Source organism: Nymphaea colorata, chromosome 6 (genome assembly GCF_008831285.2).
Source record: "Nymphaea colorata isolate Beijing-Zhang1983 chromosome 6, ASM883128v2, whole genome shotgun sequence".
In the NCBI taxonomy this organism is placed as follows: domain Eukaryota; kingdom Viridiplantae; phylum Streptophyta; class Magnoliopsida; order Nymphaeales; family Nymphaeaceae; genus Nymphaea; species Nymphaea colorata.
Window position 1 is genome coordinate 8,385,557 of NC_045143.1, and position 18,774 is coordinate 8,404,330.

The following is an 18,774-nucleotide window of genomic DNA, read 5'->3' on the forward strand; positions in this document are numbered from 1 at the left end:
ACTTTAATTCGACTCTTTCCCCTAATACCAACGTCGAAAATTGAGAAGCAGGCGTCAAAAACTGAGAATGGAGACGTTACGAGCTCACCCGAAACATGCACGTTACACGTTCAAGTTTCATTTAGCCGGCTAATGTTCAAATTTTGTTTCACCGAGTTGAGACGAGCGGGACGAGAGACAAAAGGGTTCGAGCCAGCCGTTGCTTGCGCCTTTGTTTACATTCCCGAAAAATGGCCACGGTGCATATCTCCGTGGGCGACATTTTTGTACTGGAAACCCACAGCTAGCCGCCCCCATGGGTTTTGACCACAAAGGAAGCGAGGAGGCAACCCCCTTTCCCTCTCCCTCTCCCTCAATTCGGGAACTTCTTCACTAAGGAAATTGGTAAGGCTCTGCATTAATGGTTTCTCTTCTGTTGGTGAATTTCTCGTCATCTGTCTTCTTTCTGGTGTTACGCATTAGACGCCCCAGGTCCACCGCGAAGGCGGCAAATCCATTCATCGACTTTCCTCTTGTAGCGTAGTGGATGCTCAAATTTCATCCACTACCGTCCAGGTGGTGAGTGTCCCAACGCAAACCGTCCAGGTGCGACTACTAGGTTTTCACTCTATCCATGATCAGCAAGAGCAGAAGCCTTCGTGTAACGTTGTTGTCTTGTTGACCTGTGGAAGTTTTTGACTGTCATTTTTGAGATTTAGCCTAGTTTCCATCGAAGCAAAAGCTCTTAGCAAGAGCTGCAGAGTTTCTGGGTTTGTTGAAATCTCGCCCCTTTAAATTATTGGGTTGTCTTGGTTCCTTTCGTTCTTATTTTGTCATTAACCCCCTTCTTTCTCTCTCTCTGTCTCTCTCCACCATATTTCCAAAGAGATTGTTGATTTCTGCACATTAGAAACTGCAAACAGAAATTTCTCTATCAAGCCGGTAGACTTGTCCTGGTTTCTGTTAATGACGAGGTTTAATAAGAGATAAAATCCATCTGGGACGTGAAACAAAATATGCTTTTGCTCTGTTAGGAACGCCATTCAGAATCTTTTGATTTGTATTCACAGTCCCGTTCCAATATTAGCACGAATTGGACCTTATCCTGATACTATTATCACGTGTGTGTGCATGCAGTAAATAAAATGATGCTAATTCACATTTCATGTTTCTTGCCCGCTGTGCAAGTTAAATTACCTGTAGGTTTTCTTTTGCTTTTCTTTCTCCTTTTCTTTTTAACTATATGTGGAACCTTTGTCATGTGGATAAATCTTCTGTAGCTTTTTCTTGCTATTTAGTAATCTGACTCGGCTTTATAAATAGATTGTGTTTTTTAGTCTAAGTCTTAACTATCATTAGACAGTGAGATCTTGCTTTTAGGAAGGCAAACATATCCAAAAAGGTCCAGCAGATATATGATTAGGTTGATTGTCTGTCACATGCTCATTCATCAGGCTATGCAGGTTCTTATGTTCATCTAGGAATAGGATAGTATAGTTAGTTCTGAAAAGTAGTACTTTTGTAGTTCATGTCTCGCATATGTATGCTTATTTAGTATGCTACTTTTGGGTCATATCTTTTTTACAAAAATAGCTATTGTGTAGAAAATTTAAATTAAGTGCTCATATTAATTATGAAGCCTCATTTATCTTGATATTATTCCAGTTCCGACATGTTCACAATTTTCTCTCTCTCTCTCTCTCTCTCTCTCTCTCCATATATATATACTCTCCATATATATATATATATATATATATATATGGAGACCATACTATGTTGTTGGACTAGCGCTATGGTAGTATCAAATAATCCAATCATGCAACTCTGTTTCTATCAACTTTTCTCCTTTATGTAAGAGACAAGTCAGATCTGAATGGCTGCATGATAACTATCCCTATCATGTAAGCCAACATCAGAGGGATCAGGTTCTTTCATAGTAAAGGAGCTCTCGATGAAGCATTATTTCAGACAGTTTAATGCTAGAAATGTGATGTTACCATGAAATGTCACAACAAACCATATACATGCATGGGCAACCAGCTGTGGCCTTAAGGTCCCTTATTAAAATCAGTCTTGAATATTTTCTTTTCAATAGATCTAGCGATGACTTTAATGTTCATCATGATATTCTTGGAAGCAGCTTATTTGTACCATTGGTTTCAGACTGAAGTAGCCTAGAGAAGGTTGTTGAATGGTTTGAGCTGTTTGAATTTCATGGGAGATAGAAGTTGGATTTGCAAAAAGAGGTAATATTTGATTATGGTGCACAACCATTATTGGTTTTAAAATAAGTACTAATCGTCATTTTCTTGAATAGGTCAAGTGTTGAATATGTGACCGGAGTAAAAGAATTTCTTGAATTTGCCATTGCCAATAGTATAGTTATTAATGGGAAGATCAAATGCCCATGTCAGAAATGCAGCAACAATTTGTATCAAACTCTGAGCGATGTTGTTGATCATATGATATGCAATGGAATTTGTCCAAGTTATACTATATGGTATCATCATGGAGAATCTTCATCTTCAAATACAATTAATAATAACAATGAGTCGCTTGAACCAGATGCAAAAGAGATAGACAAGTTATCAGACGATACATTGAGGACATCGACTTCAAAAGACGGATTAGGTGATCAAGGGCATGCTTCTATAGATAGTCCTAAGTTAGATTTAATTTTATAAATCCTTTTATTGTGATATATATATATATGTGTGTGTGTGTGTGTGTGTGTGTGTGTGTGTGTGTGTATTTTTCACAAATGCTGCCCTTTGTTCTTTCCTTTTGTAGTGTATAAGCGGCATCGTAAGAGACGTCGAACACCAATTTTGGAAGATGGTAACTTGCCTCAAGATAAGAGGTTCAAAGTTGCTACCAATAAACATGGTCAACCAATTGGTGACAATGCTATACAAGTGTCAAGGTACATTGGCGCCTTAGCACGTGATGGTAACTTGTTACCTATTGACTTGTTTTGGAAACAGGTGCCTAAGTCAAACAAAAAAGAGCTATGTTCTCGTGTTAAGGTAGAGATCTTTGTTTCATCATTTCCTTTTATGTGTCATATTTTTGTATATAATAGATTTCTTTTGTTGTCATAGGAGAAGTTTACGCTCTCAGTATTTTCAGAAAAGTGGGTGCTCCAATGTGGAATGGATGCATGGAGACGCTGGAAGTGTAGATTAAAGAAAATATATTTTCATGGGGAGGAGCTATCAGATGATGAAAATGAAGAAGACATGTGTTGCACTATTGTTAAAGAACAGTTGGACAATATCATGAAATATTGGAACTCCGATGAGGCAAAGGTAACTACTGAAAAACTTAGACACTAGTGTAACTTAAGCTATAATCTCTACAATAACATGTAGTTGAAATATTATAGCGTCAAAGTGAAACAAACAAAGTGAATCGTGCAAAACAACTCATTCCCAACAATACTGGTACGAAGAGTCTTGCTCGACGTCGTGAAGAGGTGGTAAGTGTTATTTGTCTTCCTTGATTTCTATGTTTACTTGAACATGTGTTTGTTTAGCTTTTTTACTTTGTTTCATTGCTATAGATTGAAAAGAGCGCTGACGGGAAGGAGCCCAGTCGAGCTATGATGTTTATCTTCAACCATAAAAATAATCCTAAGGCTCGTGAAAAAGTTGTATGTGGTCTTTCTAGTTTAGACTTTTAACTGATTTTTGTTAAAATTATCTATATTAATTTTTTTTATTACAGTTTGAAATGGAGAAACTATTGTCTGAACTACCAGAGGGTTTAAAACATGATATATCTCAAGATGATGTTTATAGCAAAGTTATGGGGCCAGAGGGTCATGGGCGAGTGCGTACCTATGGAACGGGCCTTTCTCCTAAAGATATTTTTGGCCCTTACTCATCACGAGCTGAGTATGCTCAAGAAGCAGTGGATGCTCAGAAAAGAGTTGCTGACATAGAGAAAAAGTACAATGGCTTGGAAGAAAGGTGCAATCACATGGAAGAAGAAAATGCCTTTTTAAAGGAAAAAACTACTCTGTTGGAGTCTACAGTAGGACAACTGATGGAGGAAGTCGAATCATTGAAGACTACATTGTCTACCATTAGCCAAGCACTCCGGATACTTAGGTAAAATGGCAATAACATAGCAGAATGTATAGTCCTCGTATAACATGTTTCTTATTTTCTGTATACTAACGTCTGATGATCGTCAATCCTTAGCACTTCATTTTGTTTTCATGTATACTAAAAAATGTAACATTTTGCTTGTGACATGTTTCTAGTTGATCTCACTGGGAAGTTAAAATCAAATATTCTCTCATTGACTATACAAATTATTGGACCAGTTTAATTTTTCTCCTAATGTTTCACACACTTATTGTAATATTGTGGTTGCTGTTTTTTATGGTAAAATCAAATCATGGATTCATCTACCTGAGGACTTCTCTCAGTGGAACTGATATTCAGTAATATTATTGTTTATGGTGCCGACAACACATCAGAGAAACCTGAAAATTGACATGAGAGGATATGGGGCATGAAATGCTCCTTTTTACTTTGTGGCCAGGCATTCAATTAATAAGTAGAACACGATATGACGATGAGGGTGAACTTTACATTCTTTTTTTTTTTTCACTTTAGTGCATTCATCAGCTTAGTAAGCAATAAGCACTGTTTTTTCTGACATGCCCTGGTTACCACCACAAGATCAGATCATGGCCTGTCAAATGTTAGATCTGTCTCATCAGGTGAGCCGTTGGTTTGGAGATGGACCTCAGGAATCACCTTCTTCTCAACTTCACTGTTGGCATTTCTGAGCTGCAGTTCTTGGATATAAAGTGGGTTCAGGCAAGCTTTCAATTTTGTTTCTTTGACTTTTCATCCTATACATAATTTTTGTTTTAATTTCTGGACTGTGGGTATGCGACTTTGAGGTTGGCATCAAGGTGGTCTTATTGTTGTTTTTGTTGGCACAGGATAACTTAGTATAACCACAAGGTTGGTCTGGGAATTCTGAGTTGACACTGTGGGCATTTCTGCTCTCTTTTATCTTTCATATCCTATAGCGCCCTCTGTGGATGGCTGCATGCAATTACAGCTGAACCAGCATCATGGGACGTCGGTTGCTTATTCTGCCATTATTTTCTAAATGAATGCCCTTGCTCAATGCCATCCAGTTATTTATATGATAATATTGTCTGATTGGCTCTAAAGACAATTTAACAAATTGCAATCAACAGTAAATTGTAATCACATGTTTTACCACACTGTAGTTACTATTTCGCTCTGCTATTGTAGTGATGTGATGAGGTCGGAGGTCGAGTCATTAGGTTTAGTTTGACTATGTGTGAATTGCATATCCTATAGGGACCTTTTTGCGGGCAACAGTTTCCACTCTAATGCTGACTTGAGTATGCACCAACATATCTAAATCCCAAACATAGGTTTGGCTTGGCAAATAACAATAGTGGGGCACTTTGATTAGCTTTGGCTTGAAGTCCGTCCTTTTGGGTTGCATCCTGATCAGGTGAAAAACGATATGGTTATTGGATAAATTCTCTCTAAGTTCACCTCTAACCCCCCTCTCCATCTCTTTCTTGTTCACCACGTATATGTATAGCTCAATGCTATCTCGTAACCATCCCAGCGGTTATGGTTACAAGCAATGATATAATAAAGCTTCTCATGGTCAGACTTTTTCTCACTGGACTTGAAATTCGACACTCAATAGTCCTCATGATTCCTATGCGTATGACTGTCTAGAACTTAAAAGACAAATGAGGCTATTGAAAGTATTTGACAAAGGCTTCAGCATGGCATAAGGAGCAGCAGCTTCATTATGCGCAACTGAAGTTGAAATTTGTTCTTTGTTAAAGTGAAGATGCTATATTTATCAATCGACTGCTGCAGGTTGATAGAAGGGCCAATTTAAGATGATGATGCTCACCAAAAATCAATTTCACATCCAGGAATACTTCATGGCTAAAATAGAAACTTTCCCTAAGGTATCTAAGAGTCAAATATAGATTTTATCTTGGTAAAATATTTTCAGGTTTTTGTGGGAGAAATGCAAATTGATGAATCAATCGGACAGTTGTTGGGCTGTCATGCTTGGCATAAGAGCTTCTGATGCGTCATCCTATAGCATGTTGTCATTTGCTTTAAATGAGTAACTAAGTTTTGATTCAGTCGAAGATGTCCTCGATGGTGCTTTTTGGGGCCATTGAATGTTTTGAGAGTAGGCACTGAATGAAAAGAAGGACCGAAGTTTAAGGATTGACAGAGAAGCGAATTATCTCTCTAGAGGTGATATTTCTGATAGAATCAGGAACAAGAAACCATCCCAGCGGTGGGTTTCTACATAATGGAGTAATGATGCGACCGCAAGCGCTCATTTGGTTCTCGGAGTTCCTAGCATGCCAAGAGAGATTACCATCAATAGGCCAAGACGCTTGGGATTCTCTCTTGCTAGCTGTTTGCCATCTTTGTAAATCAAATGCAGAAGCAAGTCTCTCCATCTAGACTGTCATTGGATGGGTTTCAAATCAGATCATATATCTGATTTGAATACAAATGAAGAAAAGTCATATCTGAATCCGAAACCAAAATTCAATTTCACAATCGGAATATGATTGTTTACATTCATATCTGAATTCGAATTTTAAACCGAATTCGGCCAATTTTCAAAGTGTAAAAACATTGGATATAAAATATTTATTGAAAAATAAATCTAATCCGAATTTGAATGTGATAGGATATTTATGTATATCCGAATTTGATCGAACGTGATTTCGTAAATCCGAATCCGACACAATTTCTTAATCAGCTATTAAATTTTATTCCATATCTTATTTTTTGGGAATGGTTCGGTCACATCTCCGATTCAAATAAGCTTTCACAGTCCTTGGGTCATTCCTCCCCCAAGAAAAGAAGTCCCAACTCCATGGATTGAGCTTTAGGTCTTGACGCAACTGTGAGTTTCTCTTTAACAAGTGACATTAAAGTCATGTTGTCTGTTTATCTTTGACATTTATGTAGGTTAAGATGAAAAACACGACACATCATTAAACATAAGAGAAATTAAAACACTAAGTGTAAACGTGGACGACTTTTTCTATATTAAAGAGTTACACGAGTCTACTTAAGGAGATAGCTTAACCAGAAATGACTTCATAAGAACATTTAGACGATAATAGCTGAATGAAGTGATATTTCAGAATGGCAAGTAAAATTGCATCGTTTGCATGAAGGGAGGATAAAGATGCACAACGTATTCCTCGTTTGGCACTGCTTGAATACAAAGCTCAGTAAAGGATTTTGATGGCAGAAATTGCATATGAAATTTAAAATATTGTTGTCAACCAATATAACAATATTCATAACGATGATATTTCATGGTGAATTACTATAAATTATTTTGTTAGTCATTTAACATTGAACAATTTGGTTGCCAAAGATGTACTGATCATGGGTCATGTTATTAGTAACTTGACAAATGAGAAGAAAAAAAAGAAAAAATCTTTCCTACTTAATAAATCTTGTCAAATAAAGAACCTAGAAAAAGTATCGTAGATAGTCACATGCAAAGATCTAGTAGCTTAAATCAAAGTCTTAGTAGCTTAAGCCAAACCCCAGCATCAATGTTGTGGATGACTACTGTCATTACTAGCAAGTTACACGATAAAAGGATAGATGTATCAATATATTTTAGAAGTTAAAATAGAAGTTTAGTAATTAAGGATGTTCTCATAGTTGTGCACATTTTGACTTTAAAATAAGCTTACATATCTCTTCGTTTTTCGTATGAGAAATAAGATTTGGAGAGGTTTCTCATAACATGCTTGTAAATGTGTTCCTGAGTGTGAGAAAAGTGTTTTGCTCTGTCATTAGGAGAGCGAATCGATCATTTTTTGTGCAAAGAAAGTGATTTCTCAAGTTAAAAATGTTTGAGAAAACACCTTGTACCCAATTTCACAAATACGGTATATTCATTGTGGCTGTGCGGTGGTTTTCACTCTTCTTCAAAATTTAAAAAGTTTTTCACATAAATGTGCTTGAAAATTTAATTAGTTAATATATTATTATATAAATGGTGCAAGCTGTTTTATATTTTGGTCATGCCCAGTGCCTTCCACTTTGTTTAAAAAAAGGGCAAGTTTATGGACATGGCTCTCAAAGATGCATGGACTCAGAGTCAAGTTTGGCCATCTAAAATTTGGGTTGTCAGTGGATTTTTGGAAACCAAGTTTTGACAAAACTTCATTCTTATAAAATGGCGTTCTGTCGTTCAAGCTACCTTAGCCTTGGAGATTTAACATTTCAATACCAATTACATGGGTTTCCTTTTGTTTGCTACACAAGGGGAAACCATATTTATGCTTCAGCTTGCGCATGAGGCTCGTTTAGCCTTATGTATGCTTCACCTTGCGCATGAGGCTCGTTTAGCGAATGAAACATTTTTGTAATTGTTTCATGAATCTGCGCTAAAGTTGACAGTAGATTTGTATAATAGCTTCTAGGAGGCTCCATGAATGTGCCCTGGTGCTCCATGAATCTGCTCTAGTGCTTCCCAAGCTTTGGGTTATATTCATGAAACAGTTGTATATTATTTATTCTATTGGCCAAATGGGCCTTTAGGAACATTTGGTTATAGAAACACTAACGCAATGTTCCATGAATCCATCTTAAAGATAAAATAGTGTTTTATGAACCCGTTTCAATCTTTCAAGCAGTGGCGGAGCCACATGGTGACTGGTGTGAGCATACTCTTAAAATTTCTTTATTTTTAAATGGGCATCTTTAAACATTTATCCTTATATATAAATGGCCCACCAAATATGAATATTTTTAAAAGAATGCCTTTCCAGCCAATTTTTTTTGGCTCTGCCACTGCTTTCAAGCTCACCCCATTAGGGCCACATCTTTTAGGTTATGTTTTTGAGTTGTCTAGTGTTTCTTTTAATTGGCTGTGATTTTATCGGATAGAGATATAGAGATAATTAGGTTCTCATATTCTGCAAAAGTCAAGAACTAATTCCTTTTGTATAAGCAATCCATATAGAAGGAATTTTTTCTGGCCTTCTGATTTTTCTGCCCAAGGAGTGACCTTTTTCTTTCCTTTTGTGCCCATTTGCAGCCAATGAAATCCAGCAGGCCAAAATAATGGAGCCATTCACTTCTATGCGTGAACGACACTGTAAGAGGCCTTTGATGTGCAATCTAACTCATCCCCGACCTCATGTTCATTCATGGATGGTTACTTGCATGTGCAAGTTGATCTTTTAGAGGAGGCGATTCTCTCTAGTTATAATCAATAGATAAGTCAGCAAAAGACAGAAATTGCAGGACCTCTTGTTCACTTGTTACATGTCGTCTACTTATGTTTGGGCGCCTTCTTGTCTCCAATTCGATCCATGGAATGATCTGTCTTGCTCTGCTCAGATCTTTCCAATATTAAAAAATAAAACATGGCATAAAGCTACATCTTTTATATATATATATATATATATATATATATATATATATATATATATATATATATATATATATATATATAGACACACACACAGAGACAGCACCAAACCTCTACTTAGATCCTTCCGATGTGGAAAACAGAGGTCGAGCCTATTCTATAGAGCTACACTTAAAGTTCGAAGTGAGCTCGAGGTTTTACGAGTGAAGCGAGCTTGAGATGGCCCAATTTGAGCTCACCTCCGCCCATGTTGAGGCCTAAATTCAATCGACTGATCTCGAACATAAGTTGGCTCCGTATTTAAGGCACTAAGGTCCCGGTTCTTGTTTGGTGTCTTATGGTTGCAACTAGGGATGTCAACTGATCAGATTAAAATCAGATATATCCTTAATCATATCTATTTTTTCAGATATTCATATATTCGGATTTAAATACGCATAAAGAAAAGTCATATACAAATCTGAATTTGAACATGATTTTGCCAATTTTCAAAATGTAATTGCATTAGATACAAGATATTTGTCTAAAAATGAATTCGATTGGATATTTATATATATTCGAATTTGAATCTGGATTTGAATCCAATCGGATGCCATTTATTAAATCTGAATCGGATTTGATTCCTTAATTGGATGTTATTTTTTTTTTATATATCTAATTTTTTCGGATCGGTTCGGTCGAACATCCGATTCAAATCAGATATATTGACATCATTAGTTCTAATGTATAAAGTTGGCAATTTTTTGAGCAGCTCAGTTCTTTCCTTGGCGCAGACCGGCAACTTGGCAAACAAGGATGGACCCAAAAAAATGTAATATGAAAAGGGCTGACATGTTCTTGGTATATCGATTTTTTTGCCATCAACGAAACTCTGCCTCTTGCTGTTTCATTCTTTCAGCTGATCGCCTGAACTTGCAACAGCGTCTCCAACATCAAGCAAAATCAACTTAATCACCTCGAAAGGGGACTTTGTCTAAGAAAAAGCTTAAAGGAGGCTAAAGGAAAAGTTGCAATAAGTTGTGCCATGAAACTGAAAAATGAAAAGAAAGTTGAGGATATAGGGAAAAGGCCAAGGTGGCCTTGGGTGAGTAAGCTGAAAGAGCAGGAGGGCTCCTCCCTTTGAAATTTCTTTCTTTGTGTCCCTACCACAAGCGTGACAGACAGATGTATAGCAATGTTGGTCAAGTAGGTAGGCACGTAAAAGGCATGCGATCGGTTTACTGTAAACTGTAAAATTTAATTTTTTCATTTTTACCTATCTAGGCGTTACTTTCTTATTGACTTATTGTGGAGGCATCAAATATATGTTATTCTGTAGCCATTATTCATATGATACAGTAGCTATTGCTGTGAAGTAATACTTCGAACACAGCTTTAGAGTTTATAAGAAAGGGAAGAAGCTTCCGCCTTAACGCTGAGATTATTCTCCTGCTTACTCAATGCAGGTGAGGGTAATCATTTTCATTAACTTGTGAGGGAAAGCTTTTTCCAACGTAAATACAGACAAAATAGTTTCTCTACCGGAAAGCGTCTGACTTCTTTCTTGTAAAGAAGCTTTTGGTGATATTAAACTTATGCTGGCCATGAAACTTTCTCAATCATAGGTTTAAATAATTCATAGTTCATCATTTGTACAGATAGAAAATCTGATATAGTCAGTTAAAATTTTAGAAAATGAAGTTAAATAATTTTGTGAAACAATATTTACTGAGCCCAAGAGAGCACAGAAATTAGAAACCACAGAACATGTATCCCCTTCTAGCGTACGTGTCGAGAGCCTTCATTAGTTCCAAGCCAAAAATGTTACGTGGCGACCTTTCTGCCCTTTATCTCAGTCTTTCAGGAAGAAACAAGAATTGGAGACCAATTCTCTGTGGAAGCAATGGCAGAAGAAGAGCAGCAGCAGGTGGAGGCGGCGAGGCACGAGGGAAAGGTGAGCGCCACCGTCCGGGGAGCGACGGCGGACCAAGTGTGGCCTCTCCTCGCCGACTTCTGCAACGTCCATCGCTGGATTCCCGGCGTCAGTACATGCCGCCTGGAAGGTGGGGTCGCCGGAGAGCCGGGATGCGTCCGGTACTGCGTCGGCAAAGGCGAGCCCGCGGACGGAGGGGACGTGCCGTGGGCGAGGGAGAAGCTGACGGTTATTGACCACGCTGGCCGGAAGCTGAGGTACGTGGTCTTCGAGAACAACATCGGGTGGAAGAACTACGAGGCGGCCCTGGAGGTCGTGGAGGGGGAGGAAGGTGGGGAGGGGTGCATCATCGAGTGGTGCTTCAGGATGGAGCCGGTTGCCGAAGGGAACGGGTGCGAAGTCGTACCCTTCGTGACGTCTGCTCTGGAAGGGATGGTCAAGACGATGGAGGAGTTTCTTGCCGCCGCCGCCGCCGCCGGCAGCGATGTCCAAGAGTTGGTGTGTACCGTGGTGGCCTAGTGGTTGGTTGACTCTCTCTCATCTGTTTGTACCAAGCAGAAGCAAGCAGAGCTTACACGAAAGGAAGGAACGTTCAGGTTTTCAGTTTGCTCATTTCTGTGATTATGAATAAATTCACGGGACCCTTTTCATTTTCTATGCCGAACTCCTTGAGGGTTTGATTTTGTGGTTAAATCGTTGCTTCAGACTTGAAATTTTACTGGTTCAGCGCTAAATCTCTTTAGTTCCTAATGTTCTATTGGTTCGATTTCAATTTTTTGCCATGTCACAACCCAAGTAGTTCTGCCAAGTTTCGGTTTCATTACGTCAATCCTTTTGTTGATGAGAGCTATCTCAGGAGGTTATATCCTGCTTTTAAAAGCAGGAAGATCTTTATGTTGAGACTATTATTGGTGACTCGATTTCACAGTCTCTTTTGTTCTCTCTCCGTCGTCTCCTCTCACCCTTTCTTATCTAAGTCAACTGCCCTGCTCGAGCTCCGCTTTAACTCTACTAGAGCCCTGAGCCCTTTATAGCAAAGTCGAGTACACAAAATCGAGTTCAAACTCGACTCATTTAACACATTGAACTTGTTTAGCGTTAAATCATGTAACTTGTAAAAATTTGTTTTTATTTTAAAAGTTAAAACTAGTGATTTGGTGAGCTGGTTTTGACAATATCATGCAGAGTATCGGTTTATGAGTCGAGTCAAGTATAAATGAATGAAACAGCACAAAGCCAGTCCAAGTCGAACCCAATTTAACTCGGCTCGTTTGTGCAGCTGTAGTTTTGGGGGTGTTGGAATAAAGAGGAATATTTTGTGTTGGAAATTTTAATAGCAAACACAATTTTGCATAAATATGTTCCACAAGTGGGCATACGACAAAAATATGCCCAAATTTTCTCATATGCATGGCTACGCATCTTTTTTCACAAAAACTCGTTTTTTTTTTCTAATAGCAGCCGTTAGCGTAACTAACAGCCTCCTTTTGGGTTGGCATTGCTCTTGGAAGAGTCGCTCAGCCCAAATCCAGAACTCATTAATACCACAAGGTCATGAATACAGACGTTAAGATATGATATATCCGATTATCGGTTTGGATTTGAATGCATTTAGCTAAGTAAAGAAATCTAGAACAAATCACTAAGCAAATGTTTTCACTGGGAGAATGGCGCAGAATTCATCCACAATAAATGAAGTGGAAAAGCACAAAAGCAAGCTGAAAAGCATTTAATTGCCCAAAGAGGCAAAAGTAGAAAAAAAAAAACTTGCTTGTGGTTGAAAAATTTTCAATGAATTTTGGGGGTAAAAGGTGAACTAAACCCAGAACCATATCAAAGTTTTGTCTTCTTCCCTCTTCTAAATCCTTGATGTGCTCTCTGGATCTCAGGGCTAGTCCAGTACAAAAGAAAAAAACTCATATCCGAAACAGGAGGGTGCATGTTCAGGGCTTGAAACTACCAAAATGTTGCAATAACGGGCGTAGATAAGTCCAGGCTCCGTGAGGTATTTTCTTTAAAAGCTTAAATTAGTGGTTAAACTTGGTAGATCTGAGTCCAATTATATATGACAATCCTATAAAGCCAGACAATTGTCTCATAGTCAATTGAAAATTTGGTAACTATATATTTAATTCTCCATAAAAAAGAATTTATGTCTTTAGCCTTTGCTCCAATATGATATAAATGAGATAACCCCTTGGTAACAATTAAAGCGAGAGAGAAAGAGAGAGATGGATAAAAATGGGTCCACTTGACATCGTAATGTCACCTCTAATTTTAAGATCAACACTACTCTTCAATGCCATCAGGATAGAACCCTTCAAAAAGCAAATTAAAAAGCAAATTAAAACATGGCTATAACATGCCACCCAACCGGACTGAATAAGAGAGAGAGAGATTATTATGTATAGTAAAAACCTGCTGCTAAAAAAAATCTGGCCACAAGATAACTAACATGTGGCACCCCAGTGGTCCATCATACTCTGCTTTTTAAGCAAACATTTTTAATGTTTAGCTATGGGAATATGTGACATATGGCATGCAGATTTGAATTCCCGTATATGTAATGCATATAAAAATGATTGAAAAAAAGGAAAGAGAAGTAAGTGAAAAAACCTAACTTAAAATAACAGCCATTAAAAATGATATGAAATTTCCTGCATGAATGTGTTCATGTTAAAAATAAAAAATAAAAAGAGCTTGACAAATTAATAAATTAATAATAGATAAAGGGCAGCAGAAAAGTGGCGTTCATATTTAGCAGATCCACTCAATTCTAGCCTTTTATTTAAGTGAACAAGAGGTTAGCAACCAATTGTTCGGGAAAAAAGTCCCGAAAGCTCTCCATTTGTCCTACCTCCAGGTTCATAGGTTACAACTCTTCAACTGAAAAATTACATTATGTATAGTATCCACAAAAATCAAACTAAAGGAGACCCTTAGTTAAGCTATGCCCTTCAAGGCCAATTCTGGCCTCTTGTGGAAAAGAAATTTTTAACCACAAGAAGTTACCATTCTCTCTCTAAATAATACATGGTTGTCGCTTTCCCAACTTTCATAATTCTCTGTCTCTGACAACTCCATTGATTTCTGTACGCTACAAGTTAAAAGTGCTTCAATAAATTTTATACCCTCTTGTTTATATATATATATATATATATATATATATATATATATATTCAAAAGCCAACATTTCTCATGTTCGCCAAAATAAAGCTTCATGCCCTGAGGGATAGGTTGTTTGTGAAAGTCCGATATTAAGTTGGATTTTTGTGAGTGTTATTCTTTTGAACTGTAAACAGTACATGCAAAGCACTCCAGTTGATGAGTATATCATACCACACTCACCTTGAAGACAGAGAAAAAAACAATGCTTCACAATTTGAAAAATTTTTATGTCACCTCGGTTGTTGTTTTTTTGTGATATCATAGTTCTGGACCTTGAATGCATGAAGAAAAAACAATACTCTACATTTTAAATTTTATGTGACCTATGTTTCTTTGATACCAGCTAGACTGTGACAGCCTACCTTTCACCATAGAATATATCATGTCAATTTTTACGAGCCTAGATCATGTCAATTTTTACGAGCCTTGAGCGTGCAGTAACAATATGTTACTATAAACCCAAAAAAATTATTTAGATTCATTAGACACAGTTTAAAAAGAGTTTCGTGAATCTAACCCACTTTTGTGAGGTTCAAAAGAAAAGGGAGAATCCTGATGCACCGTTCCTCTAAGAAAAATTCGAATTGAAAAGGTCCAAATCCCCTCATATTTGCTTGATGGGCAATACTAAGTGATAAAATTAAGCTTGTGAATTTTATCTGGAAACACATTGGGGTTTAATAACAAGCATATGCTAAGGTTTTGATCTTTTCATGAGCGCTGTCTTCCTTTTTTTTATAGAGGGGTAGCTTTGGTATTTTTAGAAAATAAATATATGTTCTTTATGCTAGTTAATTTCTGCATTTGTATATAATTTGGAAGTCAATACAATTTCTTATATATATATATATATATATAAAATCCATGCGTACAGTAGCTTAATTATATTTGGTCGAGAGTAGAAATTTATTATGAGTGAGACATTGTTCACCCGTGATCTGCATCAGGCCATCAAACGGATGAATTGTGTTTCCTCGATGTGGAGGAAGGTGACCTTGTGATAACCATGCAAAACATTTTCTATATATTTTTTTTCACGAACTCAATCGAGTGAATTTGCACGAGCCACACTCGCCATCTCAAACTCGACTCATTTACTTCAACTTGTTTACTTCTCAAGTCAAACTAGATTCATTTATTAGAAGAGTCGAGCTCGAGTCAAGTTTAGTCGGGTGCGTTCAAGTTGAACCCGAATTGGCTCTACTCCTTAAACATCCCCACTTGAATGCGTTTTTATACAAAGTTAATTGGATTATAACATTGTTGGAAATTTTCAAAATTAATACTTGAATATTGATGGTGATTATAAGTACGCCGACTGGACAGTGTCAAATACATATCCAAAATTGACACCTTCAATAATAAAAAATAACCTGTTGTCAATTGCACTCTAGGTTGTCATTAACTAATATTAAGTCAGGTTAATAAGAAAAATGAGGAGAGTATCCCTAATATAAATAAACTAAATGCTTATTCATTTGGATTAGGCTCTCTAACTATGCAACATAATGTTATTAATCATGTCTAATTATATCTAAATTCGTTTGGTAAACTATGTTTTGTTAATGCTACATAGAAAGATGTGTAGAAAAACTTAAATATGTATATTTACCAAAATAGTTATACTTTTATGTTTTTTTTTAAACGAGAAAATAGTGCATTTTAGCAAACTTAATAGTTGACCCTATAAAAATATGCTCTACCAAGGGGTAGTTATTAGTGTACTAATTGTTTTTTTGTTTATTGTTAAAAAGAAGAATATATACTCTCTAAGGGTTGAAGGTTGTCTGCATTTTTCCTGATCCCAATGTTTAAAGCTGCTTTGAAACGTAGGTAAGAACAGCCAGGGGCAAAGCCAGAAATTTTTCAGAGGGGAACCAAATTAAAGTTTCTAAATTTTGACACAGTTCAAAATATCATTTTTCAAAATTTTATGTAGGGCAAATAAATTTTTTTAAAATTTACATATAATTTTTTTTTTAAATTGAGGTGGAGCCAGGGCCCATGCCGTTAGGGAAGTCAATGGATAGGATTCAGATCCGATATCCATCCAAAATGCCTTTAAAAAATCGGATATGGTAAGCAATTTAACATCCGAATAAGAAAATCGGATCGGATTCAGATTTAAGAAATAACATCTGATCGAATTCGGATTCGGTTTTAAGTAAATATCTGATCGGATATTTAACCATCTTATCTAATCAGATACGGATTCAGATTCAGTTTTAAGTAAATATCCGATCGAAAACTTAACCATCTTAACAAGTATATCTCAATCCTGAGTTGATACCCAAATCTGAATTACACCTTGATATCCGAATCTGAACCGTGAGTTGATGTCCGAATCCGAAATCTAAATTACAATTTGAAATCCGAAATCCAAATTACAGCTTGATATCCGAATCTGAACCATGAGTTGGTGTCCCCATGTTTTGAAGTTGAGAATATGAATGGTTGTGCAAAAGATCTAACCAAACACACCAACTTAAAGTTATGTCATAAAAGAAATATAAATTGTATATGAAGGTATAATCTGATTAAGATGTAATGGCTTTAAGAAGTTGCATATAATAATAGTCAAATAGTTACCATGAACATCATTTAACATAAAGTATTTAAAAATATATCATATAAAACTAATTAATTAATAATTCATATCGTGTTTAATTAAACATTGTTGTGTAAACAAGCAAACTATTATAGTTGAAGCATCAATTATACAGTTAAGACATCAACTAAACAAGATATCTTAAATAACATATTTATTTAATTAACTCAATTAAATTAGAAAAAACCAATAATGTCTTTCTAGAAATAATAAGGGTCACTTGATTTAATAATTCTAAATAAGTGATTAACATTAAACAATAGTTTACTCCATCAAAATATGTTATTATTTAAAAATAGACAAATCAATGTTCAATATGCACAATTAATATGAAGAAATTATAAAATGTGATATGAATAACTTATAAAAAAAAACATAAAAATCATATGAAGAACTTGTGGAAAAGTATGAAAATCATATAAAAATATGTTTTATAATAAATAAAAATCTTAAACGCAATATGATATTCATTTTAAGTTGAAAGCATCTTCATTTGTATAATCATATAATTCATTCAAAAGTCTTAGGTATTTGAATTATAACACATAATTGACAAACTTGAAAGCTAAAACCTTTAAATTGTAGGAAAACAACAAATTGTTCGATATGTGACATTTATCAACATTGACATGCTTATATTATCACTTTTCCTCAATTATCAACTTTGACAAAATCAACTCCACATCCCAACTTGTGAGACAAAACTCAAAATGACATTTATAATGAGTACAACACCTCATAAAAAAATGTTTTCAAAAAATTGGATATGTGAAAAAATAGTTTTAATTAGTTTGAATAATTAGTTCTTAGATAACACACTTAAACTCTTTTCTTTAAAATTTTAAGTGAAGTCAAAATATAATTTTTTATTTTTTTTATTTTTATATATGATAAACTTACGAGTTATTTTGTTGCAAGAGACAAACTGTAGTTTTAAAATTTTAAGTGAAACAACAAAAAAAAAGTTTATTTATTTTTATATACGATAAACTTACGAGTTGTTTTGTTGCAAGAGTCAAACTATAATTTTAAAATTTTAAGTGAAGCCAAGACATAATTTCTTAATTTTTTTATATACGATAAACTTACCAACAACTGTTTCATATTAAATATATTTATTTGTGATTAATTTTCATATTTTTAAAAATACTCATTTTATTAAAATTTCTAGATACAAGTTTTTTTTAATATATTTTAATTAAATAAACATATTATTTAAGATATCCTATTTAGTTGATGTCTTAACTATAATAATTTGCTTGTTTATACAAAAAAATTTAATTAAACACAACACGAATTATTAATTAATTAGTTTTATGTGTTATAGTTTTAAATACTTTAAGTTAAATGATGTTCATGGTAACTATTTGACTATTATTATATGCAACTTCATAAAAGCCATTACATATTAATCAAATTATACCGAAATATATAATTTATATTACTTTTATATCATAACTTTAAGTTGGTGCGTTTGAATATACCTTTTGCCCAACCAGGTTGCAACTTCAAAATGTGGGGACACCAACTAAAGCTCTCAAGTTCAGATTCGGATATAATTTAAAAGTTGGATTCGGATCGGATTCGGATATAACTTAAAAGTCAGATTCGGATCACATTCAATATAACTTTAAAATGGGTTTCGGATCGG

General features: G+C 35.5%; 2 protein-coding genes across 10 annotated transcripts; both read left to right on the forward strand.

Moving 5' to 3' along the window:
- Positions 1–221: 221 nt before the first annotated feature.
- On the forward strand, positions 222–5,242 carry LOC116256916 (uncharacterized). Of its 9 annotated transcripts, none has more exons than XM_031633480.2 (10): positions 222–384; positions 2,143–2,225; positions 2,297–2,610; positions 2,770–3,005; positions 3,081–3,287; positions 3,365–3,457; positions 3,542–3,616; positions 3,706–4,091; positions 4,671–4,811; positions 4,940–5,242. In XM_031633480.2, the coding sequence occupies exons 2-9, from the start codon at positions 2,194–2,196 to the stop codon at positions 4,798–4,800; spliced, it is 1,473 nt and encodes a 490-aa protein (XP_031489340.1). In that variant the 5' UTR covers positions 222–384; positions 2,143–2,193; the 3' UTR covers positions 4,801–4,811; positions 4,940–5,242. The 9 variants fall into 9 exon arrangements, with proteins under 9 accessions (XP_031489340.1, XP_031489335.1, XP_031489339.1 ...); XM_031633475.2 differs by having other exon boundaries at positions 223–384; positions 3,542–3,631; XM_031633479.2 differs by having other exon boundaries at positions 223–384; positions 3,542–3,631; positions 4,671–4,801.
- A 5,972-nt stretch (positions 5,243–11,214) lies between these two features.
- Positions 11,215–12,002, forward strand: LOC116256306 (lachrymatory-factor synthase-like). Its single transcript, XM_031632641.2, has one exon. It carries the CDS (start codon positions 11,318–11,320, stop codon positions 11,864–11,866), a length of 549 nt encoding a protein of 182 aa, XP_031488501.1. The 5' UTR covers positions 11,215–11,317; the 3' UTR covers positions 11,867–12,002.
- Positions 12,003–18,774: the final 6,772 nt, after the last annotated feature.

Bases quoted from the DNA above. Each gene is read 5' to 3' on its own strand.
- LOC116256916 (XM_031633475.2), top strand. From the start codon at position 2,194: ATGGGAGATAGAAGTTGGATTTGCAAAAAGAG. The intron at 2,611-2,769 runs GTGATCAAGGGC...TTCCTTTTGTAG, and splicing joins GACTTCAAAAGACGGATTAG to TGTATAAGCGGCATCGTAAG. The intron at 4,092-4,670 runs GTAAAATGGCAA...TACCACCACAAG, and splicing joins CAAGCACTCCGGATACTTAG to ATCAGATCATGGCCTGTCAA.
- LOC116256306 (XM_031632641.2), top strand. From the start codon at position 11,318: ATGGCAGAAGAAGAGCAGCAGCAGGTGGAGGCGGCGAGGCACGAGGGA.